At 45.6% G+C, this 27985-nt stretch overlaps 1 protein-coding gene and 1 long non-coding RNA gene across 4 annotated transcripts in view; both read left to right on the forward strand.

The window, feature by feature from the left end:
- mlphb (melanophilin b) overlaps positions 1–10833 on the forward strand; it is a 54874-nt gene extending 44041 nt beyond the window's left edge. For 2 of the 3 annotated variants that reach the window (XM_030338719.1, XM_030338720.1), the window contains exons 10-18: positions 1246–1432; positions 2221–2477; positions 4529–4612; positions 4829–5164; positions 6208–6357; positions 6662–6733; positions 7213–7264; positions 8916–9010; positions 9723–10833. In XM_030338719.1, coding sequence (XP_030194579.1) covers positions 1246–1432; positions 2221–2477; positions 4529–4612; positions 4829–5164; positions 6208–6357; positions 6662–6733; positions 7213–7264; positions 8916–9010; positions 9723–9749 — 1260 coding nt within the window. In that variant the 3' untranslated portion in view covers positions 9750–10833. The remainder of the gene's footprint in view (positions 1–1245; positions 1433–2220; positions 2478–4528; positions 4613–4828; positions 5165–6207; positions 6358–6661; positions 6734–7212; positions 7265–8915; positions 9011–9722) is intronic. The other variant, XM_030338721.1, reaches the window with a different exon arrangement.
- Positions 10834–24896: 14063 nt separating this feature from the next.
- LOC115530042 (uncharacterized) lies at positions 24897–26601 on the forward strand. Its single transcript, XR_003973686.1, has 3 exons — positions 24897–25078; positions 25455–25598; positions 26059–26601. It is a non-coding gene; the product is annotated as an uncharacterized LOC115530042 (long non-coding RNA).
- Positions 26602–27985: the final 1384 nt, after the last annotated feature.

The raw sequence follows: 27985 nt of genomic DNA on the forward strand, positions 1-27985 counted from the left end.
ACACATCAAAGAAGTCCCCCCCAAACACACATGCGGGCGCGCGCACACACACACACACACACACACACACACACACACACACACACACACACACACACACACACACACACACTCGTGCAGACAGCACACACACACACACACACACACACACACACACACACACACACACACACACACACACACACACACACACACGCACACGCACACACACATGTGCAGACAGAGAGAAAATTCACATTTGTAAGTCATTTAAACAAGAGCCACTTCCAATGATGACGAAACTGTTAGGCATTTCTGATCTTATGTTGGCTTTTAACTTCCCAGACTTTCTATAGAAGACAATTAGGGGTTTTTCAAAGGGGTTGTATATATTCGTCGGGGGACTTCTGATATGATTTCAGACTGAATGTGTTAAATTCCTGCATCCCGATCTACCAGAGATGCCATACCTACCTTTGCTTTGGTTATGGGTTGTCCTGCTCTTTTCTCCCCAACGTATAGGAATATATCTATTTTTGATGGATTATAGGATTGTGTCCTTAGAGGTTTATACCTTTTTGATACATGCACTTTGTTCCACCAGAACACGTTAGTACAGACTCTGTTGTGAGGCATATGTGCTGACGTTCCAGAATGTGCCTTCTAAAGATATTTATGGTCAGACTCTGGCAAAGCAATGGAAAAGTGCTTGAGAGGATCAAACGTACTGTTTGATCCTTTGGTGTGTGTGTGTGTGTGTGTGTGTGTGTGTGTGTGTGTGTGTGTGTGTGTGTGTGTGTGTGTGTGTGTGTGTGTGTGTGTGTGTGTGTGTGTGTGTGTGTGTGTGTGCGTGCGTGCGTGCGTGCGCACGTGTGTGATGTTAGCCTGATTAGGGTTTGACGAATGGACTTTATGAAGGGGCTCTTTTTCTGAGTTCAACACCATGTTTGGGTGTCCCCTGCTGAAGGGGGGGATCCAAAACAAGTCTTGAGGAAAAGCAGAAGAGGTCTTGACTCCTTCCAGCTGCGGATAGGAAGGGGTTTAAGATATCTAAGCTCCTTTGATATCTAATCATGATTATACTATTCTATTAATAGAGCAGTTTTGTAGTCACTCAATTAAATATGAGAGAGCTAACCAAAAAGTCCTGTTAAACCGTTAAACCTCCATACTTATGAAGAAGTAGAAAGAGTCTACTGCTCCTCCCCGATCTGCTGGATCACCGATCTTATGTCCCCCCCCCCCCCCCCCCCCAAACTGTCCCAGGAGCTGAGGGGCCATGACGTGACAGCAGGGGGCGAGGGGGAGTGCGGGGAGCTGGACGAGGCGGACATGAGCTCGGTGATCCAGCAGGTCCTGGAGGGGCAGCGGGACGGCCCGCCGAACCACTACAGCAGCGAGGTCCAGCTGGACTTCAGCCGCAGGATCAGCCTTGGACGAGCACCGCACCCAGGTCAGTGGGGGGGGGCGCACCCAGGTAAGTGTGTGTGTGTGGGGGGGGGGGGGCACCCAGGTCAGTGGGGGGGGGGGGGCACCCAGGTCGGGGGGGGGGGGGGGGGGCACCCAGGTCAGTGGGGGGGGGCGTTCATGTAGACCTCATACAGACCTTCATGCAGACCTTCATTTAGACCTTCATGTAGACCTTCATTTAGACCTTCATGTAGACCTCATACAGACCTTCATGTAGACCTTCATGTAGACCTTCATTTAGACTTTCATGTAGACCTCATACAGACCTTCATGTAGACCTTCATGTAGACCTCATGCAGACCTTCATACAGACCTTCATGCAGACCTTCATGCAGACCTTCATGTAGACCTCATGCAGACCTTCATTTAGACCTTCATGTAGACCTCATGCAGACCTTCATGTAGACCTTCATGTAGACCTCATGCAGACCTTCATGTAGACCTTCATGTAGACCTCATGCAGACCTTCATGTAGACCTTCATGTAGACCTTAATGAAGGTCTTCAGTGTCTAATCATAACTCAAAGGATCCCTTTGCCATGGACTAATCACCCGTCAATATCGACTACCACCACTATTTGACCTCTGACCTCTATGACCTCCGGACCTCTCAACCCTCCCCCACAGACGACATGAGGTACCACGATACCATGACCTCTAAACTCTTTGACCTCTGACCTCTATGACCTCTCCCAACAGACGACATTGTGTACCTCGACACCATGACCTCTAACCTCTTTGACCTCTGACCTCTATGAACTCTCCCATCAGACGACATGGTGTGCCCGGACACTCGCTCCGCAGGCCTGCGCCCGGTCTCCCGCCTCAGCCACTCCTCCTGCGGGAGTGGGGGGGGGCCGTACTCGGTCACCAGCTACCCCCTGGAGCCCTACGACTCGGAGGAGGAGGAGGAGGAGGAAGACCCCCGCTACCTCCTGGACCATCATCATCCTCATCAGCATCTCTCTCATTACCGTGGCGACAGCCCCGTCTACCAGAACAGCCTCGACTCGCCCCAACCTCCGCAGGTTTGACTGCCTTTTCATGACATTATTTATCATTTGTTGATTCATATATATCATTCTATAATAATTATGTATACATTGTTGTCAGGGTCAGCTGGTCACATGGTAACGCTGTTATTGGGTTTCTCCTCCCACTGCAGCCACATGCATGCACTCATCGTATTGTACGTTAGATCCATGCATCAAAGGAACGCCATGTGTGGTTAATATGACCATACTTATCGCCGTTATCATCGTCACCCTCCATACGAGTTGAACAGTTGACCTCTTACTTCAGTTCAGCGCTTACGGAGAAATGTGAATACGAAATACAATTTTGAATATTCTATTTGTGTGACAAGGCTTTGCGATCATATAAACGAGTGCCGTGCGTGGGGTGACTGTATGGATAGATAATATCCATATCCATACATACATGACGGTGGCATCTGTCAGCCACGTGCTTAACAGGTGTTTCCTTCACGGCTTGTTCTTACTTCTCTGAGCGCTAGGGAACAGAGTTCAGGCCTGAAGCCAAGCAAGCAGCCATGGCTAATGCGAGGAAATTACTTGTAAGTGATCTCTTGCAAGGGGTGGTGGTTGAGAGAGAAATACAAGGGGAGGGGGAGAGAGGGACGGATAGATTTAGAGCGAGACATTGAAAATAGCTCTGTCTGAATACTTAGACATGTAGTTGGCTCACATAACATGGCCAGCCTGTGGTGGGCATGTTAACTTGTGGGTCCTCGACCCCAGAGTTTCGCAAATTATAAACCTTTAGTAATATCTATGTTTCGGTCAGCCCTAGAGTCTTCATTTCCTACACATTCACATCAGAAAACATTACTAGTTAAAGCCAACTATTGGTAAGACATGCATGCACGCACACAACCCTTTATTTATTAGTATTTGATGTGTCTAATGAATGTGTGTCAACACACACTTTTTACCCTTAAAAGGAAATGCATGGTGGGGGAATTTGCACCAAAAGAGTGTGTGTAGGCCTATGGGGCAAAGTTATTCCTGAAGTGGTCCCTCTAGTCTCAGTCAGAAATCTAGTCCATCATGAAATCAAAGGCTGACGTTATCACTCCCAGCTGGAGCGCTGAGCAATTCTCCCACCATCGCTCTACTGCGTCGGGGGAGGATTTACCTCACAGCTGGACCTGATGACAACATGGGAGGCAGCGGAGCAGGATACAGAGAAACATCAGAGCAGCACGATATATATACAAAAAAAAATCATGTTTGAAATAGAAAGAACAGGACATGTGACTCAGCCCAGAGCCAAGGCACTGACATCTTGGATTGGCTTCGGATTGGCTGTCAGGGTCTCCAGGGCCTACAGGAAGCCTTGTTCAACTTCTCTAGTGCAGCTTATTAGGTGTCGAGCTTGGTCAGGGCTCACAGCAGTATTGTCCGACTTCCACAATCAAATTATGAGATTTAATATGGATACATGATGTGTATGAAAAAGTTTTGGCAGACATTCAACTTTTTTGCAATGTTTTCAGCCTACATAGAGAATTTAGAGAATAAATAACACATAAATTGAAATATATAACAAACAATTTGAATGTACCTTATTCTTTATGGTCACAAATATGCATTTATATGGAATTGCACATGTTTTTCTGCTTTTCAAATTGATGTAATGTTGATGATGATTAAAAAATGCTGATTACTACTGCATCATGTTTGAGTATAGTATTCACCGTAGATGAAGACAGCTTAAAAGTATTTTCAATGGAGGAACAGTTCTTGAAGTCCGGGCATCCGGTAGCCTCCTTACACAGATTACTGTGTATCCATGTCGGATATGAATGTGTATCAGAAATACGCTCAGCAGTGGCCAAGCAGGTCGGGTTCATTTGAGAACATTTTGAAGTAAGAGAGAATAGCATGTTCCTCTACATAATGAAACAATAATTGTCTTCCTCATTCATTACCGGGGCCCATCTGGCGCCGAAGAACACCGCGTTAACCTCAAGTGGGGACAGGGACGGGTCAGTCCTGGTTTTCCGGTTTCGACTCCCACTCGTTTAATTTTCTGTTCATTTCCATTTTGGTCTCAGATCAAGGAGCTGAACCGACGGATGTCATTGGTCGAGGGCATTTTGAACAGCTTGGAGCGTAAGGTGGTCTCCCCCAGCGAGCAGGTACAGTGGTTCATCTCCGCCACGTTCACTAACTCACCGCGGTTAAACTCATTCACCTCTGTTAATGCATTCACCACAGTTCACTCATTCAATACTGTTAACTCATTCACAATCAATGACTCACGATCCATATAGTTTTGTTGTGATTGACAAAGTATCAATCCATAGCTGGACTGTATTGATTGATTCTCGGTCCCCCCTCCTGATGGCCCCCAGCCCAGCCAGGCCCCCCGGGTCCCTGAGTCCCGGCCACCGCCCCCCCCCTCGGTCCCCCCCTTCTCTGAGGACCTGGAGGAGCAGCAGCTGAGACAGAAGCTGGACCAGCTGACGCGAGCCATCAGCGACAACGGCCTGACCTCCGACGAGGAGGAGGAGGAGGAGGACGAGGAGGACGAGGAGGACGAGGAGGAGGTGGAGGAGGAGGAGCTCTCCATCCCCCGCTGGAGGAGCCATGTGGGGCCGAAGGCTGAGGGGGCCAGTCAGCCGCTCCCCTCCTCCACCTCCATCTCCTCTGTGGAGGTGCAGCTGCTCCAGCCATCCCACGCTCACAAGGTGAGCCTTTAAAAGCGGGTATTATTCTCACTTTATTTAATCAGTAACCTTAACGTTGTTATCTCCTTCTAGAGAAATTGGCAGAATATAAAGTTACCGACATGAATAGACAAAAAAATGGGATCATCCCAAAGTATAACGAGCATTTTCCGAATACTAATATCCCCAATTCCCATTGACTTCACGACTTCACATATTGTACATTGTAGGTGTAAGAATGTTCTTGGTTTAATGGCTGACATGTGTTCGCCACCTATCTGGTCTTCAATGAAAGCCTTCATTAATCTCTTCAAAAAAATATCACTTGAAAAATAGACTGCATTAATACAGGGTTTTTCAGCCCCGAGGACACTCAAAGCGCTTATCAATCAGTGCCTCACATTCATCCGTTCATACAGGTAGCTACACCGAACGGCGGTGTCAAAGTTGTAAAAAAGCATTTAGTTTGCTGGGAGCAGTTTTAGGTTCAGGTGCTTTCTCAGGGACACCATAGCAAGGAGATGCTAGGGATCAAACCAGCCAACTTTTTATTGCCAGACAACCCAGTCTATCTCCTGTGCAACTGCTGCCCCAAAACATTACGATTTTGAGTCAAAATTCAGAGCTCAATAAATGTTTTTTTAACTAGCTTTGAATATAATATGTACACAGAATCGATCAGTTCATCGCTCTCCTACCCTACAACCCACTACTGTTCAGCCTTGATGAAAGGTTACAATACTAATATAACCTTCTAACAAATTGAATCCTAATAACCATCGCACATAAAAGCTATTTTCATTTCTCTGAAAGGCAAGACATGATTCTTTGGAACCAATTCATCCTAACACTGTGCCATGTCCTTCATCGGTCTGCACAAAGTCCTGATTCCACCCGTACAGTGGGTCAAAGGTCGAGGCCTACGTGACGGGACAATTGACCTCGCGAGTGTCGTCAGTTTCCCAACAAGTCTTCTGGTTCCTCACGTCTTGCCCTTGGCGAGCTGTTTTTGAACCAAGGTCATCCATTGAATGGCACGTATTGTTCGTACGCTCTCTCCACAGCTCAACCCTCCGACAGAGGGAGCAGGGAGGGGCTCGCGGCCCACGGAGGAGGCCTCCGAGGCGGGCTTCAGGGGCTCCAGCGCCCTGCTCTTTGAGCTGGAGGACAGGGTGGCCCAGGCCGCCGCCAGCGTCCAGACCACCCGGACACAGGTGAGAGCCCCCCGACCTCAAGGGGGGCCGGGGAGGGGGGGCCGGGGAGGGGGGGCCGGGGAGCCTTCCTGATACGACACACTACCCAGTTAATCTGGATACCTCTCCTTGGTCTAACATCCATGCTTTTGATTAAACCACTGTATTCATACAAGGCTACAGAGACACAGAGACAATGAGCAACAGAAATAGAGTGAGGCCCTAACAACAACGATGTGTTGCGTAGCGGCGGGGACCTAGTGTGCGCGCATGTTTTTTTGTCTATCCGGAGGTTAAAGAACATCTTTTCTTTCCGACCCTCAAGGTTTCGTACATCGAGAACCGCATCGCGGCGCTCGGAGCAGCTGGCATGTCTGTGGACACGGGCAGGAGGAGAGTAAGGGCTGCCTACACACCGTCCATTATGCACCAATATACCAGCAGCGCCAGGAAGAGTCAGACCGTTACCCGTACTTCAGATGGTTGATTCAGAAATAAGATGAGGGATTTGTATATATGCATACAATCCAAGATATTGAACACTGGCGGCCACCTTTGTCATTTGGCTCTCAATTGAATGCTGGTAAGTGAGTTGGAAGCTGCGAGGGGCAGACAATGATAAACAATATGGCATTATTATGACTGGAAGATGGATCATTGTATCGTGATGTAATAATGAATACAAAAGCTGTACAAGCTTCCTTGGCACTATGAAAGATCTGCTTGTTACATTTAAAAGACTCTCTGTCCCTCTCTCTCTGTCTCTCTCTCTCTGTCTCTCTCCCTTTCTCCCTCTCTCTCTCTCTCTCTCTCTCTCTCTCTCTCTCTCTCTCTCTCTCTCTCTCTCTCTCCCCCCCTCCTCTATCCTCTGGTTAGTCTGCAATCCCAGTTCCAGTGACAAGACGACACTCGCAAGGTTTTCCGACAAGTAAGAACATACTCTCTGCTTCCACACACCCCTCAAGGACAAGACATGTCTTCTTTCAGACTGAAGAATTTCGCCATCCAGCTCCACAAAGATGGTTTTCCTCTTACAAGTTCACAAAAACAATGCAGTTAAAATTGCTGTGACTTTTACACTCACTACTCTCTCTCTCTCTCTCTCTCTCTCTCTCTCTCTCTCTCTCTCTCTCTCTCTCTCTCTCTCTCTCTCCCTCTCTCCCTCTCTCCCTCTCTCCCTCTCACACACACACACACACACACACACACACACACACACACACACACACACACACACACACACACACACACACACACACACGTGTGCCGATGCGCTTTGTAGGGCCTCAAACGTTATGGTAAATTCAAATGAAGGGGCCATCAAGTTAAGTGTCTTTTATATATTTACACTAGGCAAGGAGCTAGTGATTACGGCTCATTGAGCTTACATCTGCCTATCCCATGGATAGTGCAAAGCTACAATTAAACACTAAGTACAGTTTAGCGCCTTGCTCAAGGGAAAGTCTTCGTTTGATTAGGAAAGCTGTCATTATGTCACTGGATCCTAAATCTTTATGTCTATATATTCAGGGAATTACACGCTATGTGGATAAGCTACCCTCATGGTAAATACTGGAGAGGTCAAACCAAATGGTGCTGCTGTAGCAGGTCCCAGGGGAAATACACACCGTAACCATCTCTTAAAATGTTCTGTGTCGCAGGAATGACTTAAAGGAGGACTTGTTAAGTTCCAAATTCCTCCTTGTGTGTGTAGGGGTCTTCGCTGGGTTCGCATCTGTTGTCTCATAGCTGCGTCCATTGACTTACAGCGTTACAGTACACTTGCTCCTGTTCATGTGAGGGGTCGGAGAATACACTTTAATTTACTTTCCAAAGATGTCGCTTATTCAAAACATGTGCCAGTAGCAACACAACATAATTGTAGTTTCTCTACTGATCATTAGGCTACCTGTGGTACCCCACAGGCTGCACAGAGGGTATCCTCTGAGCAGTGGATCACAGCTAACCTCATAATCACAGTTCGGAACTTATTGGAAATCTTTGGAAAGAAATCTAAATGTATTTCCCTCACATGCACAGAAGATAGGCTACTGTAACCCTGCAAGTCAATGGAAGCAGCTAACAGAAAGCAAATGCTAACTCAGAGTTCCTCAAAACTGAAAACCTTAAGGGTTGCTAATCAAACACCCTTGCCACTAGCCTGGCCATTGCCAGACCAAGCTCAATCGTAGATTGCACATTGGTCTAGGGAGGTTGCTGTCATTATCCTCAGCATAAGAGGCGTGATCAACGGGCGTAGTTCCAATGACGCAATTGGATAGTCCTTCAACCATTCAGACCAACGATCTGGATGACGTACTATGCAGAGTGACAGGTAAAACTCCAGGCAGGTGTCAACAAACAGCAAACCTTTTTTGCAGGTTCTGCAAAAAATGTATATGAAAGTGGAGGGTACATACAGTCTCAGATTTCTTCCTGGTGGCCGCTAGCCTTAATGGTCTGGCTCTATAGTTATCTTTATGGATCTATCTAGTGAATGTTTAGGCCCAAGCACAGCTGAATCCTAACTCTGTGTCTGTATTGAGAAGTGGTAAAACACAAGTTGTTGTGTATTTCAGGCCAGGTGGGCAAGTTTGTGAGAAACTCAATCTACACAGGGTCCCTAACCCAGCGCAACCCTGTGGCTAAGCCCCAGAGAGGGGCACCCTGTGCGGTATGACCTCCCCTAACGCCTGGGTCCTGGAGCAACATGAAGGGTTCACTTCGCCAACAAACATACACCTTTTTCAAAGAAATCTACAGCCTCACTTTGACCAACAAATACGGAAAAGTATTTAAATCAGTAATTGACTAAAATCTTTGAGAAGATTTGATGATGAAAATGCTCAAAGTTGTCAAAGAGGACTTATCAAGGCCATGGTGATTTTAGATGTTAAAGTAAGAAATGGGATGTTGGGAAATGGACTCTTCAGTCGGTTGCATAACTTAGTTGTTGGGCTTCTTTCATGACTTAATGAAGTTTCTCTGGTTATGGGGGCTTATGAGTCGTATAGTAAGTAGGTGAACTGCATGAACACTGCTCTGTGGATCTCTACTTGTCCTCTTACCATAGATCCTCTTGCTCAACTCTTCTCTTTCCCAGTCAGCCTTCACAGATTCCTGTTAGAAGGTCGCTCGATTTTATGTGTTTTGTTCACATTCCGAATTCCAGAGTCCTTCAAATCTGTGTCTTTTGAATTCCTGATCAACTATAACTCAATCAATCAATCAATCAATCAATCAACCAATCAATCAATTAAAACAGTAAGCTAATCTATTCGTCTTTAACTGATCTTGTGCCTCTCTGTATGTTCATGTGTCAGTGTCTTTCTAGCATTCTCTCTCTCATTGTATCTCTCTCTCTCTCTCTCTCTCTCTCTCTTTAGAAACCTGTGATGTCTCCGTGTCAATGAGGAGGAAACTCAGCATTATATGAAAGTGGTTCATCTGGCTGTGATGTGACTGTTTGTCCCGGCTCACATCCATACCGTACGGGTAGCCGTGTGCGGTGCAGTGGCCTTTGACCAGTCGCTCGCTCGTCCGTTCACAGTTACTCTCTTAGTCAAACAAAGTCCACTGTTATGTTGTGCTGTTTTGAAGGTTGTATCAGCGATTTTAGGCCGAAACATAAATTATCACATTAATCGTATATTTTCTCACAATCCACTAGCTGGTAGCCCCATAAGCAGGCCGTCAAAAAACGCGTCTCTGTAGGCAGCCTATGCTCAGAGATCGTACAAAAAAATAAATGGTACTACCAACACCTCAAAACCAAAATAAATAGTATTCCAACCAATCACCGACAAGGGGTGGGTGTTGTGGGGTTTTGCGCTGTGTTCATGATAGATATTCTGGATGCACGAAACATGGAAAGGAGGGACGAGCTGGCTCTGTTTGTTTGGGATCTCGCTTCAAGTACCAACATAATTTACATCACACAACATCGCTGATACAATCTTTAATATAAAAATGCTGATTGTGGATGTTTTTATCCATTCCTATTGTTTAAGGAAGAACTCAGTATTAAGGCTATCTCATTGACTCCTTATTTAGAAATCAATCATATACTGTAAACCAATCACTTTTCAGAATTTAAATCCCTCTTGGTTTTGTTTTTGTTTAATATTTAGCTGACCAAAAAAATACCAAATACAGAGCTAACACCAAACACAACTTTGTTCATGAACACAATGCAAGTATAATAACAATACCTGTGCTGTAGCATGCTTTCCTGCATATCTATACCAAAGTGATTTTTTTCATACATTTTGTATTGGGAGAAGTTTAGGTTTGTATAATTAAACATGTTAAACATGATTTTGCAGCGGCAATATTGACAGGATATTTAAGAACCTTTATGATATGAACTGTACTATATCCTAAAATGAACGTGATATGTCATCAGATATTAACAAAGCAGTCTAAGATGATTTTTTTTTCTGTTTTCTCTGAACAAAATGCTTATTATTTGCAAACAATAAATACATTGCAAAAGTATGAATTAGCCTGTCCTTGTCTAGATATAGGTTTGCATGGTTTGCCTTAGTCTTCATTCAGTGTCCTCAACCTGGCAACCTATGTGAGCTTCAAGTCTGCAGGAAGGGTCATCATGTACTATATTGTGCTCTGTATGAAAATAAATAATTTGATATTAGATCTTAGATAGAGATATTAGATAGAGTGATAAGAGGCAGCAGAGAGAGAGGTCAAGTTTCCCGAAGCTCCGCTAGGCATTGGAAAAAACTACTTAATTCATCGTTCAGATATACTTTATTTTATTTTATGATCATAATACCTAACAATATATAGTTTGTTTCCGTCGTCCTCCATCGCTCGATTCAACAACACATTTTGGCACTTTTTATGACTCCCGGATCAGACCGCAGAAAAGCCTTGGACTTTCCTATCGCCAACATGCCTCTGAACTCGGATATCTCAGGCACAGAGACTGGGAAATGCACAGACTGCAGAAAAACTGCAACAGACAGTGGCTTTATTTGAAACGAGACTAGCAGCATTAGAAAAATGCAAAGGACTCCTCCAGGATACAGTGCCGATGGGTGAGTTTGCTGAGCTAACTCAGACAAAAACACAACAAGATGATCAAAGCTACAATGTATCCTTCCCGAAGCTGGACAAGAGAGAGACAGTTCCAGCTGCATCTCACTGGCACAGAGTCGGCGCTAAGCCAAAACAACATACCAAAGTGAATCAACAAGTTCACTCAACGCCAAATGCTAAGCTACCCAAAGCTAAAGTTGCATGTATCAGCCGGATTAGCCCGTCACTGAAATTAACCCTGCCGCTGAAGAACCAATTCCTGCCACGTCAAAAGTCCACGAACGCGCCTGCCGCCCATGCACCCTTGAGCCCCGAGATGCGTCCGGACAGACAGTGCGGACAGAGACGGAACAAGAACCAGTCGCCATGGAGGCGAGCTGCGCATGCGTCGGCCACCCGTGCACTCCTGACCCCCGATATGTGTCCGGACGGACGGTACGGACAGAGATGGAACAAAAACCAGTCGCCACGGAGGCAGGCTGCGCATGCGTCTGCCACGTCACCTCAAGCCGACAAGGGCCCATCTCACAGAAAGCAGATGAACCTGACACTCTGATTATAGGAGACTCAACCATAAAGGATATAACCGGTAAGAAGATCAAAACATGCAACTTCCCATATGGAATGGTTAGTGATATCAACCAGAAACTAGCCACAATCATATTGGAAAAACCCCAAAATCTCACAGATTATTGTGCATGCAGGATTTCATGATATTCAAAGAGAACAGTCAGAACTTCTGAAGAGGGATTACCAGAGGTGGGGGTAAGTCACTCATGTGCAAGTCACAAGCAAGTCTCAAGTCATAACCTTCAAGTCTCAAGCAAGTCCCAAGTCACTGTGGTGAGAATCAAGCAAGTCACAAGTCAAGTCATACAAAAATCTGATGATCTAACCCAGTATCCACATTTAAAAATCGGTAAAGAGAGTGGTTCATAAGTTGAGTTTTATTTCAACATTAACAATAACAATGTCTTAACAATAACAATAACTCAAACTATTCAAAACATTCCAAAACCATTATGTGAATAGTTTGAAAATGTTTTTATGATCATTACCTCCAACCTATGAACAGAATCAAATAGAACCTCTAGGTGGCTGTATACGAGAACAGTTAATCACTCAATCGCCCTACATGTTGTAGAATTTTATTTGCAACACATGGCATCAGACATGAAAAAAAATAATATTTCAAAAGTAATATCACATACACTAGTGTAGGAAGGGGAAATAGTAATACACAAGCCTGAAAGCTGGTAGCAATCTTGCTGCCTCGCAACATACATCGACTTATAATGCATTGCATTTGCAAAAATAATAATTTGACAGTACTTTGTCACTGAGTTCTGAATGATGGGGTCACATTATCACCCCACCATGGCTGAACACACGTTCAACAGGTACACTTGATGCAGGGACTGCCATAACTCTTACCTCCACCTTGAACAAAGAGGGGAGGGTGCGCCTGTTCATGGCCCAAAACTGAAGGCAGCTCTGTCCATCACAAATGTCCAGGTAGTGGTTCAACTGAATTTGGGGACTGGAACTTGAACCCTCTTAATTTTTTTGCGGTATGCTGAGAACAGCCCAGTCTGATGCTCTGGCTCTGACGGTGTAATTTTACTTGAAAATTACTTGAAATCCTTATCATAACCCACTTACAGCCACTGAGTTAGAAGTAGCCTACTGACATGAAAATTAAACAAGTTAATCACCTGTGGAACGGGCAGGGCTCGAAAAACTCCAGCCAATGATTTTCAGATCCACCGAGTGGCATTGGACAGTAAGTACGTCAATCAAACGGTCGTACTGCACTCCCCCTCCCCCGCTCCCCGCGACTGTCCCCTTCGTGCACGTGCATGTACTCAGAGCGCGTGACCCAGAGCAAGCTTCTGTTTGTTGTTATCCTGCGGTAGCTACTGGAGCTAGTTTACTAGCTAATCCACATTTGGACCTAGCACTAGAATACAACCCTAAACTCCAACCTAGCTAGCCTGGCTCACTCTCGCGCATCTGTGTTCGCGCTCATGTGTGATTGCGCGTCCATGTACTTGGAATGGGTGGAGTCAGAGTCAGCGTTGAAGGAGAGGGGGTAGGACCATTTGAGTTGTGTGTTTTCGAAATCTGCTGGCGTATCGCAAATCACATATCCAACCTTTAATCTAACTTTAAAAAAGTCATTTCGAGTCATCTGTCTCAAGTCTAAGTCAAGTCTCAAGTCATGAAGACCAAGTCAAAGATAGTCGAGTCTTTTATCAGTGTCAGTCAAGCAAGTCCAAGTCCTCAAATTTGCGACTCGAGTCTGACTCGAGTCAAGTCATGTGACTCGAGTCCCCCATGTCTGGGGATTACACTGATCTATTGAATACACTGGACAAAATACACATTAACTCATTCATCAGTGGACCCATACCAGCAGTTGACAGGGAAATAAACAGATTCAGTCGTCTACTTGCACTGAATACATGGCTTTCCAGAGTCTGCAATGAAAGAGGAAGGGGCTTTATTGACAATTTCAACTTATTCTGGGGGCGCAAATATCTTTTGAGAGCAGATTGCCTACACCCAAACAGGTTAGGCTCAAAACTGTTAAGGGACAATCTTCTCTTCTCGCTTTCCCACAAATCTCCATGGTCTGACGCACAGGCCACAGTCAGAGCACAGGTTGAGAAGAAGCGAGACTACAGCCTCCCCCACACATCTACTCTGTCACTATCTGACACACAGATAGCAGACAGCCCACAGACCTTGAAGAGAGACAACAGCCCGCCCGACGCCATCAACACTGTGCCTTCCCCCATCGCTGATGCTGGCTTGGCGAGGAACGTCCACCCCCCTCCTCTGCATTCCCCCATCGATGATGACCTCCAGCCTCATCTCTCCCATAGCCACAACAACAACTCCAGCCCCAATGACTCCTCCCTTTGCGATTTTCCAGCTGAATTTAAGAAACTGGAATATGTTGGCATCAAACTTGCATCTGTGTCAATGACAGCATCGCCAGGTCATGGCCACAGGCTGATAACACCCAAGAGGATGGCGCCCCAGCGCCCCCCCTGTACTGATAGTAGTCCTGAGTATTAATGAGACAAAAAAGGGTTCAGCAGTAGACAGTATAAAGGAAGTTTCACATAATCTGCTGAACCCAAGGTTGCCTACGTCAAAACAGGGCAACTTTTGCATTCATGCTGTAACCAGTAAGAGAGTAAACAAAGGGACACTTAGACACACTGCTAACCTCACAAATCTCATATCTATTGCCTCCAAACCAAAAACAACCTTAAAGCCTATCAACAACACCATCAGGATGGCTCTACTTAATGTGAGGTCTCTTAATAACAAATCATTTTTAGTTAATGATTTAATTGCCACTTCTAAACTGGATTTTATGTTTTTAACAGAAACATGGCTGGAACAAAATAACAGTGCACCCGTTTTGATAGAGACAGCTCCTCCCAACTATAACTTTTTTGATGCATGTAGATCTGGAAAAAGAGGTGGAGGGGTTGCTGCTGTATTTAAAAATGTATTTCAGGGGAAACAGATGTTATTTGCACATATTCTGCAAATTTTTTCGATGACTTCACAGAATTATTGTCCAGCATCTCCACAGAATTTGACTGTCTAGTTATAACTGGTGACTTCAATTTTCATACTGATGATTTGAATGACAAGTGTGCAAAAAACCTTTTTACCATTTTGGACACATTTGAACTGTCTCAACATGTGAAATAGGCTACTCATTGTAAGGGGCACACTCTAGACCTGGTTATCACAAAGGGCCTCAATGTTTCTGATCTCTCTGTGACTGATCCTTCCTTGTCTGACCACTTTTGTGTTTTCTTTAAAATATATTTTATTCCCGACATACAGACAAAATCAAATACTGTCAAAAAACGGTATATCAATGAAGATTCTAATATACTTTTTAAAAAGGCCATCTCCTGGCTACCACCTCTCAACCCATGTTCTGCTGATGATCTTGTAGAAAACTTTAATTTGAAAATTTTGAAAGTCATAGATGTCATTGCACCTTATAAGGTTAAAACGATTTCTGGAAAGCAAAAGGCACCCTGGAGAAAAGCTGCTTCTGTAACAGCACAGAAAAAAGAATGCAGGAAGGTTGAACGCATCTGGCGTAAAGCAAAACTTCATATTCACCATGATATCTATAAAGAGAGCCTCCGTGCCTACAATTTAGACTTAAAAAATGCTAGAGAAACATTTTTATCCAATATCATTAAAACCAACACTAATAATGCAAAAACCCTATTTGCAACTGTTGACAGACTGACCAACCCCCCAATACAAATTCCACCTGATCTCCATTCCACGCAGAAATGCAATGAGTTTGCAGCTTTTTATACTGATGAAATTGAAGGCATCAGACAAGCCATCAATATATCCACTTCAAACAAAAATGTTGGACTACCACCCTGTTCAGGCAAAAGTAACGTGGCAAGGATGGCAAAATCTTGTGGAAACTGTGACACAACTAAAGCCATCCACCTGTTGCCTTGACACTTTACCTACCAACCTCTTTAGGAATGTTTTCGACTGCCTAGCAGTAGACATATTGCAGATAGTTAACAACTCTCTCCAGTCAGGCAATTTCCGAAAAACTTTGAAAACTGCAGTTATTAAACCCCTTTTAAAAAAGCGGAGCCTAGATGCCTCTATTATTAACAACTACAGACCAATATCAAATCTACCCTTCATGAGTAAAATCATTGAGAAAGTTGTCCTCCAGCAACTTAATCTCTTCCTGGCATCAACTGGTTGCTATGACACCTTCCAATCAGGATTTCGACCCCTGCACAGCACTGAGACCGCCCTTATTAAAGTTGTAAACGACATCCGTCTTAACACAGTCTCTGGCAAAAACCTCAATACTAATGCTACTTGACCTCAGTGCTGCATTCGACACTGTAGACCATACATTACTTCTGGACAGGTTAGAAAACTGGGTGGGGCTTTCAGGCACTGTCTTAAATTGGTTCAGGTCCTACCTACAAAATAGGAGCTACTTTGTTTCCATTGGCGACTTTGTATCAGAATCAACCAACGTGACATGTGGAGTCCCACAAGGTTCGATCTTAGGACCCTCTTTATTCAACATTTACATGCTCCCACTTGGGCAAATCATGCAAAATAACAATATTGACCATCATTGCTATGCTGATGACACGCAAATCTATGTATCGCTATCACCAAATGACTATCGGCTAGAGATGTCCGATATTATCGGCCCACTGATATTATCGGCCCGATATTAGCATAAAAATGTAATATCTGTCAATATCGTATCGGATTTTTTTTGCCTTAAAACCGATTTTTTTTTTTTTATTATTATTTTTTTTTTTTATTTATAGCTCAAATAAATGTTTTCAAAATTGTGCAGTACAGTGCACATTGTAATTGACTCATATTTGTGCATTTATTCAATTAAGGTTATTGAGTTTTAGTTAAAGAAACATACTGCTATGTTGCACATAGTTGTTCAGGTACAATGTTTTATCATTTGTGAAGTCAAGTTTGCCCTATTTGTTGTGGGCATTGTCAAGATTATCTCAGGGAGAGTGTAATCCAAACTGTTGTCTGAGACCATTAAAAAAATAAAAATAAACATGGCACTTTTCCCTTAAATTAAGTTGGAGTATTTTTCTTATTTTGCACAGACAATGTTAACATTTGGAAAGCCTTGTTGCATTCAAGAATGCATCCAGTTGGGCATCACAATAACATTAAGCATGTTGTGTTAATTCCACAACAGGAGATATGTAATGTTACCTAAATTAGGTTTGAGGAAAAATAACCCAAATATCGACATCGGTATCGGCTGATATCGGAATCGAAAAAATCGGCAAAAAAGCCAATATCGGACATCCCTACCATCGGCCCACAGATCTGCTGTGCCAGTGCATTGAGCAAGTGAAAGAATGGATGTGCCAACATTTCCTTCAACTAAATGAGGACAAAACAGAGATAATTGTATTTGGTTCTAAAACGGAAAGGCTTAAAGTAACCCAACACCTTCACTCTCTGTCCCTGAAAACCTCAATCAAAGCCATAAATCTAGGGGTTATCATGGATTCAGATTTACATTTCGAAAGTCACATCAAATCAGTTACAAAATCGGCATATGTTACGCAGGTGGGTTGGCTCATCATTATTATCGTATTCCGTTCAATGTTAACATCAGGTTGGTATAGGTAGTTATTTTGTATGAGGAATTTAATCCCTTTTCTTTCCCCCCCCCTCTGCTCAGGTACCCCCGCCCCTCCCTGTAGAGTATCTTGCAGGCCCAATGGTGACAACAGCTGAGGGCAATTACAATCAAAAGGGGCGGGTGGATAAAGCCTGTGCTCTCCCACACCACTTGGCTCTAAGCCACGGTTGATACTGGTTGTATCGTGTTTGGGCGCTACGCCATTGATGTGGACACTACCGGTCACATTTGTAAGCTTTCATGCCATTGTTTGTAGGCTCTTTATCCTTCATTATGTTGTCTTGCTGGACTTGCCCGGCAAGTTAGATTTCCCTGGCGATAGTCATTTGCTTGTGTGGTACTAGTTTGTATTATCAAGCTGAGTGGGTTATTGTTTAGTGCTTGTTTGTCTTACTGTTGTTCCTGTTTTGTTCTCCCTTTCCCTTATCCCTTTCCAGTCACTAAATATTATTATTCACTTGAGAAAAAATGTTTGCTTTGGATCCTTTCTACTACCGGGACCTGTGCTTTGGCACCTGCTGTATGGGCTGAGGTCACGCCAGCCCTATTCAGTGTAGGCTGTGTACATTTATAGTTTAGTTAAATACATTTGTATGTGACATGGGGGCTCGCCCGGGATTTGAACCCGGGACCTCTCACTTATCAACTTAAAAATGTAGCAAGGCTTAGAGGGCTCATGTCCACCGAAGACTTACAAAAACTTGTACTTGCCTTTACCACTAGTAAGTGTCACGGTCTCTCCCACCAGATCCTAGCTTCCGCTAGTTCACTCTGTGTCTTGTCTGTCCCTGTTTGTCTCTGTCTCAGTGTTTCATGTGCGGGGGCGTGGCCACGCAGTTCAAGTTGTTCCAGCCACGCTGATCACCCGCACCCGACAGTCATTTCCAATCAGGACCCAGCATATCTACCCCAGCCTTCCAAACATTCTTCGCCGGATCGTCAGTTCTACTTACCCGGTTGAGTATCCTCTTGATTCTTCGAGCTCTGTATTCCTGTTTACTCGTGTTCCAGTCTCCGTTCCTAAGCCATCTGTCCCCCTACCAGTCATCTCCACCACGTCCATTCTCCAACCCTGCTCTGCTGCCGGAGTTCCATCTGCACCGTGTCGTCGGGTGTGGTTGTCGGCTCGGCTGCCTGCTGACTCCCCCAACTCGGGTTTGGGCCTCCAGGGATGTGGACCGCCACCACCTGCACCACCTTTAACCATCCGTGTAGCAATAAACCAGTCAATTGCTATCATCCTCGTCTGTGGTGATTTGTGCCGTGCGTTTGGGTCCACCCTGTCTTGAGTCAATAGTACGATCCGGCCAAAACATGGACCCAGCCGACACAGATGACGCAGCGGAGAGCGGTTGGCGTGACGACGCATTGAGGGACGTTTTTCAGCGATCTCTGGCCGATCACCTATGGGATGAGATCGAGTTGCGGGACGAGCCGCCCGATTTAGAGGCGCTCATAACTCGCCATGCAATTAGACAATCGCATTCGGGAGCGAAGGAGGGAGAGTGCTGTCCGGATCCCGTCATCCGCTCCCTTCCAGCCCACGACAGCGAGACCTCCGCCGCGGATCACCGATACCTTCCGAGAGTCTGAGTCTTCCCGAGCCTGAGCCCATGCAGCTGGGGCGCGCACATGGCACATCTAACCGTGGAGGAGCGCTACCAGCGGCTTCGGTCAGGTTCCTGCATGTATTGCGGGAGGATGGGTCATATCCGCCTCCACTGTCCTCTGCGTCCGGGAAACGGACCGGCTCGGTCGTAATGGGAGTTTACCGATCGAGTTGCGTTCCCAATTATGTTAACTCCCGTATCTTGCTCAAGGCCACACTCTCGTGGCGGAACCACTCATTACACCTCTCCGCCTTCGTCGATTCCGGAGCAGACGAGAGTTTTTTTTAGGTGGCTCGACAGCTGGGAGTAGACATCATTCCACTCGACGTGTCTATGGAGGTGAGTGCTCTCAACGGAATGCACCTGGCAAGGATAGAGCATAAGACCGCTCCCTTGTCCCTGCTGCTTTCCGGGAACCATCAGGGGCAAATTTTGTTTCACCTCATTGACTCACCCCAGACTCCTGTGGTCCTGGGTCATCCCTGGCTTCGCCTTCATAACCCCAGTTTGGTTTGGGCCTCCGGTAAGATCTCTGCTTGGAGTACCCATTGCCTATTGAACTGCTTACGTTCCGCCTCAGCACCGGTGGCAGTCGCTCCACAGTCTGTTCCGGAACCCCCGGACCTCACGTTGGTGCCCCTGGATTATCACGACTTGGGCCCGGTATTCAGTAAACAACACGCACTATCTCTGCCACCACATCGCCCGTACGATTGTGTTATTGACTTACTTCCTGGTTCCCCTCTCCCTAGCAGGCCGCCTGTTTAACCTCTCGCGCCCGGAACGAGAGGCCATGGAGGGGTATATCCGGGACTCTCTTGCTGCGTGGCTTATTCGTCCCTCATCCTCACCGGTAGGGGTAGGGTTTTTTTTCGTTGCAAAGAAGGACAAGACCCTTCGTCCCTGCATTGACTATAGGGGACCCAACGATATTTCGGTAAAGAACAAATATTCGTTGCCTCCCATAGACTCAGCCTTTGTTCCTCTGCGGGGCGCTACCGTTTTCACTAAACTGGACCTCCGTAATTCCTACCATTTGGTTCGCATCCGCGAAGGGGACGAATGGAAGACGGGCTTCACTACTCCGTTAGGTCACTTTGAGTACATGGTGATGCCTTTTGGACTTACCAATGCCCCTGCAGTATTTCAGGCCCTGGTCAATGATGTTTTGAGAGACATGCTCCATCAGTTTGTTTTTGTGTACATTGATGACATTCTGATTTTCTCTCGGTCCCTCGCAGAACACAAGCTGCATGTTCGTCAGGTCCTGCAGCGTCTTTTGGAGAATCGGCTGTTTGTCAAGGCGGAGAAATGCGAATTCCATGTGCCATCAGTGGCCTTCCTGGGATTCATCATTGGCCAGGGGAGGCTAGAGATGGACCCAGGGAAGGTAACTGCTGTGACGGATTGGCCTACTCCCACCAATCGTAAGCAGCTCCAGCGTTTCCTGGAATTTGCCAATTTCTACAGACGGTTCATCAGGAACTACAGCCACATCGCCGCACCTCTCACAGCGCTCACCTCCGTCAAGGTGGCATTCAGATGGACCCCAGAGGCTGCGGCGGCCTTCGGGGTGTTGAAGCGGCGCTTCGTCTCTGCCCCGGTTCTCACGCAGCCCGATGGCAAGCTGCAATTCGTGGTCGAGGTTGACGCATCGGACACCGGGGTTGGAGCAGTGTTGTCTCAGCGCTCAGCCATGGACGGTAAGCTTCACCCTTGTGCCTTCCTCTCTCGAGGGCTAACTCCCCCAGAGCGGAACTACGACGTGGGAAATCGGGAGCTCCTCGCCGTCAAGCTCGCGCTGGAGGAGTGGCGTCACTGGCTGGGGGGAGCGGAGTTGCCGTTCATCGTGTGGACGGACCATAAAAACTTAAGTTACATCCAATCTGCAAAGCGGCTCAACTCTCGCCAGGCCAGGTGGGCGTTATTTTTTGGTCGGTTTAAGTTCTCTCTTTCTTATCGCCCAGGTTCCCGCAACACCAAGCCGGACACCTTGTCCCGTTTGCACTCCGTGGACGAGGAGTGTTCAGAGTTGGACTCCATCCTACCGCCCACCTGCGTAGTGGCCTCGTTGGTCTGGAAAATCGAGTCCTTGGTGACCCAGGCCCAGGCTCACCAGGCCAATCCGGGGACTGGTCCTCCCGGTTGGCTGTTCGGTCAGGATGCAGTTCGCTCGGACGTTCTGCAGTGGGGTAGTTCGTCGAGGCTGGCTTGTCATCGCGGGATCAACCGCACCCTGGCCTTCCTGCACCACCGGTTCTGGTGGCCTACCATGGATCGGGACACCCGGTCTTTCGTCGACGCATGTGCCACCTGTGCACGTAGCAAGACATCCAACAAACACTGGTCTGGACTGCTTCACCCCCTGCCTATCCCCAGTCGTCCGTGGTCCAACAGCCCACTTCGTCGCACTGCCCGGACTTCCCTCCGCGAGAGAGACCGCAGAACTCATGGTATCCCAGGTTTTCCGCATACACGGCATCCCCGCGGACATTGTCTCGGACCAGGGTCCCCAGTTCATCTCCCAGGTGTGGCGAGCCTTCTGTTTGGCTCTAGGAATCACGGCCAGTCGCTCTTCTGGTTATCATCCACAGACCAACGGTCAGGCGGAGCGGACAAACCAGGAATTGGAAGGCATGCTGCGCTGTGTCACAGCCGCCAATCCCGCCTAATGGAGCCTTCATCTTCCCTGGGTGGAGTACGCGCACAATACACACCGTAATGACACTACCGGAATGTCCCCCTTTCTCTGCTCCCTGGGCTACCAGCCCCCGCTGTTTCCCTCGCAGGAGGCAGAGATTGTTGTTCCCTCGGTTCGGGCCCATATCCTACGCTGCCAACGTAAATGGAACAAGGCTCGGGCTGCACTGCTTCGGCAGGCCAACCGCCACCGGACACCGGCGCCTCGATACGTTCCCGGCCAGAAGGTCTGGCTCTCAGCGAAGGACCTCCTGTTGAAGGTAGCCTCTCGGAAGCTCGCGCCCCGGTTTGTTGTTCCTTTTGAGATCGAGGCCATCATTAATCCTTGTGCTGTGCGTCTCCGGCTCCCCCCTTCTCTTCGGGTTCATCCCACCTTTCATGTCTCATTGTTGAAACCTGTGTCCTCCTGTCCTCCGACAGTCACCCGGTGTGGACGGTCCGGCGGTTGCTGGATGTCCGCCCTAGGGGGCGCGGATTTCAGTACCTGGTAGAATGGGAGGGTTACGGACCAGAGCACCGGCAATGGGTGTCGCGGAGTATGATCATGGACGATACGTTGATCTCAGACTTCCACCGAGCTCATCCTACTGCCAGACGTCCGCCAGGTGGCGTCCGTAGAGGGGGGGGTACTGTCACGGTCTCTCCCACCAGATCCTAGCTTCCACTAGTTCACTCTGTGTTAGTCTTGTCTGTCCCTGTTTGTCTCTGTCTCAGTGTTTCATGTGCGGGGGCGTGGCCACACAGTTCCAGCTGTTCCAGCCACGCTGATCACCCGCACCCGACAGTCATTTCCAATCAGGACCCAGCATATCTACCACAGCCTTCCAAACATTCTTCGCCGGATCGTCAGTTCTACTTACCCGGTTGAGTATCCTCTTGATTCTTCGAGCTCTGTATTCCCGTTTACTCGTGTTCCAGTCTCCGTTCCTAATCCATCTGTCCCCCTACCAGTCATCTCAACCACGTCCATTCTCCAACCCTGCTCTGCTGCCGGAGTTCCATCTGCACCGTGTCGTCGGGTGTGGTTGTCGGCTCGGCTGCCTGCTGACTCCCCCAACCCCGGTTCGGGCCTCCCGGCACGTGGACCGCCACCACCTGCACCACCTTTAACCATCCGTGTAGCAATAAACCAGTCAATTGCTATCGTCCTCGTCTGTGGTCATTTGTGCCGTGCGTTTGGGTCCACCCTGTCTTGAGCCGTAACAGTAAGCTTGAATACTGCAATGGTCTCCTTACAGGTCTTCCAAAACAAACTCTGAGGAAGCTTCAGCTTGTTCAGAATGCTGCTGCTAGAGTTCTATCAAAGACCAAAAAATTTGAAGATATTACACCCATTCTGAAATCGTTACATTGGCTTCCTGTAGGTCAGAGAATTGATTTTAAAATCATGTTGCCAACCTATAAATCCCTACATGGTTTAGGCCCAAAATATTTAACTGATATGCTTCCACTACATAAGCCTTCTAGACCACTAAGACCCTCTGAGACCAATCTGTTAATTATCCCCAGAGTAAACACGAAACATGGGAAAGCAGGATTTAGTTATTATGCAACAAATTGCTGGAATAAACTCCCAGAGGATTTAAGACTTGCCCCAACTCTGAGCAGCTTTAAAACAAGACTGAAGACTTTTATGTTTGCTTTAGCTTTCTGCTAAATCTTAAATACATTGCACTTTCTAAAAAGCTTTTTTAACTTTGCCTTATTTTCTATTTTAATATTAAAATGCCTTCTTAACTTTCTATTTTACCCATTTCTTTGCATATGTTTTCTTTTACTTATCTATTTTATTTTGTTGTATGACAATGTTTATATGTGAAGCACTTTGAGTCTGCCTTGTGTATGAAAAGTGCTATATAAATAAAGTTGCCTTGCCTTATATATTCAAGATTCAGTTTAGTTGGTGTAGCATACAATTGAATAACACACTGCTTTGAAACAACTAGATCAATGGCAAAGCTACCAAGTGACATCATCCATACCATTCAGAATTAGTACAACACAAACCTCACCTTGCCTCATTATTCATACCCCATTTAAACAATAAACACTGTTCATGAAGGAATTTGGCCGTGACATTTTCTTTCCGATTTCAACATCTGTGGATGCTCTCTGTACATGTCTCATACCCTGACCAAGCAGTCTCTGGAGATCTTCAGTGGAAGTGTCCCCAGGATCAGGCGCGAGTCGCGCGACAGTACACCTGTCTGAGCTGGGCTGATGACTGTCTTTGACTGTGTGATCTGGAGGGGGACATTGGCTCAACACGGGCCGCTGGGTTTCCACGGCGGTTCTGCAAATGAATGTGAAAAGACTCCTTCCATTTGATTCCCTTCCCCTTCCATTTTTATTCTTTCAACATAATGAATGTGTTGAATCTGCCCGTCCTGAACATATCTTTGCCACCTGCCACTTGACCACGCCCAGCTCACCTGTTGGGGGAGGGGTGGAGCCTATAAATTGTTTGTGCACACTTTGGCTCGCTTGGTACTCACCACCTCGGTGCTCATCCATCCTGTGTCCTTCTCCAATGAACATGAGTCAATCTATTAATTTGATTATCTTTGGTTTATGACCAGATTCCTCCGTTGCTAGACATGTGCCATGTGCCTTTGTTCATTTGTTTAATTATATTATCTTTTTGTTATCCCCTTTATGCAGCACACAAAGATGAGTTAAATTGATGCAAGATAAAGCATCAAATAAACCTGAAACAAATTGTGTTCCATCAAACCCTGCCTCCTCCCTGCTCTTATTCATGACCCCTACCACTGTCTTCTGACCGAGACACTGCCTGCTCGCCAAACCTCACTCCACCCGAATCCCTATTTACATCAACCTACCCTACAGTTCCTACAGAATCGATCCAAAACGTTCTGTACTGGGCATTAGGTACAAAAGCTGTGGAGATTACACACTGTGTGTGTGTGTGTGTGTGTGTGTGTGTGTGTGTGTGTGTGTGTGTGTGTGTGTGTGTGTGTGTGTGTCACTACACCTCCAAGTACATTATAAAAGGAGAGAGGACAGTGACCGATGGCTCTCTACGGCACAGATCATCTGGTCCTTGTGCTCGATGCTCCACAAGGCTCCCTCTCTCCCGCTCTAGACTGAGGGAACAGTGAAGACTCCAGGAGCTCTGAAGGTAAGGCCGTTTGGATCTGTATTCCTTATTCAATCAGTGGGATTGGTTCATCAATGACTCTTTAGTTTAATTAGTCCAGCACATTATTCCAGTAATGATTGACAGGTGTAAATAGCCAAGGTTAGCACTTTGAACAAATATTGGCACCGTGGTTATATAAAATTATATTCCAAAAATATATAAGGTATTTTGATATTCTAATGTCATTTCGAAAAATGAAATATTTGGTGGACTAAGAATTAAATGCAGCTACTGTACTATATTGCATTTACAAATGTTTGCCCAGGGTTGTTGTCTTTTCTACGATTACTCATTTGGCAGACACACTCAGAAGTCCTTAATGGATGTCTGCTCTTGCCGTTGTGCTGTGTTTCAGATTTTTGGAATATTCTGTGGTTTATACGAGCTCTGAGTGCTGCAATGAGAGGGTGTGTGTTGCTGTTTGCGCTGATGCTAGTTGTGAGACATGGCCTGTGTAAAGACCAAGGACAGACCAGTATCAACTCCTTGGACATCATGAGTAAGTATTCGCTAGTTGGCAGAACTCATTGTTTCCATTCCTCTTTTAATTTCTCACTCACTCTTTAGTCGTCATTTTAGACCCATTGTTGGAAACAAATACTGTTCCTTATAAATCACATGGAATAAATTATGGCATCATCAAAGTGCAATGTTTTTTTGTTTTTTTTACAGTTGGAATCCTACATTGAGTATTTTTAATGTGAATAAAACATACATCTAATAGTTATGTTAATTCTATCTATTGTAATATGAAGAAACAGTAGGCCTATTTCATACTTTTAATTTAGACCTTGAGCTGTAATAATGGATTTTAAATGTCTGAAAGATTGGCATCAATAACCTCCAATAATAAGTAGAAGATCATTTTACTGTAAGTGGTCACAGAGTTCCTAAATTGTGGTTATGAAAACCACCCTTTCTGAAGTCAAGTTGTGTTTGGTTATTGTTTCCTGGTGTAGAGCCGGAAATCGACCCGTACTGGTACACGGGCCGGGGCATTCGGCCCGTGGGACGCTTTGGACGCAGAGTGAAGGCCAGGAGGCCTCACGTTCACCTGGCGAGGAAGCCTCCCCTTCCCCCATGCAAACTCAGACGCAGCCCGTCTGCAGCCTGCACACACCACTGGCTTTTCCAGTAACGAGGAGCCCTTTTTGTAAATCTTTGTCTCTTCTTCGGTTTTAGTTCATATTTACTTGAAGCTGCTGCTGTAAGTTAAAGAGTTGCAAATAGAGAGACTGCATAAAGATCCAAGATTTTGAAATAAACTAACACTGCTAACATCACTCCCTATATAACGTACCATGTAGATGACTACGCTATTCACTATATGAAACACTATAAATACACACACATACAATATATGACACAATAATAATGACCAAATAGTGCGAAACTATTGTGTTGTAACCATTGTGAAAAGGTTTGCAATGGTTTATGGGATGAGTAGTCCCTCACTCGTTCACAAAAAATTATCGCAGTCTTGTACCTTTGTACGGAAGAGGATTAGGGCCACACATAAAAAAATAATTAAGTTCTGACTTTAATCTCAGAATTCAGACTTTTTCTCAGAATTCTGACTTTAAAGTCAGAACTACGGGTACCTGTAAGGACCAACCTCTGAGTATTCTGACTTTAAAGTCAGAATTCTGATATTAAAGTCAGAACTTTTTTTTTTTTTTTATGTGTGGCCCTAATCCTCTTCCGTACCTTTGCCTTTTCTTCCAAATATTTGATCAAATATATTTGATCAAATATCAAATCAAATATTTTATGGTCACGAGTAGCCTGACGGATGATTTGCTTGGTTTCAGGCTTACAACTCTTCATATATTGATTTTACGTAAAGTCAGGGGAGAAAATTAATTAGGCGCCCCAGTTGCGTTTGACGATGAGGATGACGACTGTTGAACTCTATTATTATTTTTTTCGCATTTCATGCACCTGTGATCGACAGGCGAGATGTAGTCCATTTACCAATCAGGGAAGATATGGCCACGAAGACGGTCAGAGATGAGCCGGGGGCAGTCTGATATTGCCCTAGAGGGGCAATGGGTGCATTTCACTCTCTTACAGTGGACAATGCCTATTCCATTTCCAGCTCTTAAATCTTTGTTTAATAGTAAACTAAATAACCAACATTTATTCATAGTTTTTTATAGATCTTTGTAAATAATCACATAAAGCCATGACACATTTTGCAATTTACAATAAAAATATATTTACCATTAAACACTTTTTACTTCAGTTTGCTGCTCTGTGCTATACACTGATTAACCTGATTTAATTACAAAAGTTCTTGAAAGTCAAAGCCCTATTAAAAAAAGAATATTTGGTGTTTCCATTGTTGTCCATTGTCATTAAACATGTTGCCTCTACATTTTCTATTTCGTCATTGAAATTGTATTTTCCTCTATATTTACAAAAAATGTACCATTATTACATTGATCAAAACAGCAAAGGCCTATGTAGTGTTTCTTCGTGCAAAGCAGCCAAACCCACATGAAATAAAAGTTATTCGACAGTAATAACTATTTTCATTTATTAGGATTGTTTTTTCACTACATCTGTCAGTGTATTTTTCCCTTTATCCCGTATGGTTATCTAAACAATACCTCACTTTTCCACTTTGATTGGGTGAAATAACCGAAACCAAACCAAAAGCAGCCCGGCGGTCGGGTGACGCCTGTTCTCAAGCTGTTCTGTGAAGTAAAGTCTTCTTCTCGCCATGATTTCTAAACCACTGCACAATAAAATGAGTGAACCATCTGAGAGCGAAAATATCCCATAATAAGGAGCATGCTGCTAACGGGCTGACCTGAGGGAGGAGAGCAGATGTCTGGTGACAGGAGAGGAGTCAGAACTTCTGGAACTAATCTTCTTCCCTTG

This window comes from Gadus morhua, chromosome 17, assembly GCF_902167405.1.
Source record: "Gadus morhua chromosome 17, gadMor3.0, whole genome shotgun sequence".
Taxonomy (NCBI): Eukaryota; Metazoa; Chordata; class Actinopteri; order Gadiformes; family Gadidae; genus Gadus; species Gadus morhua.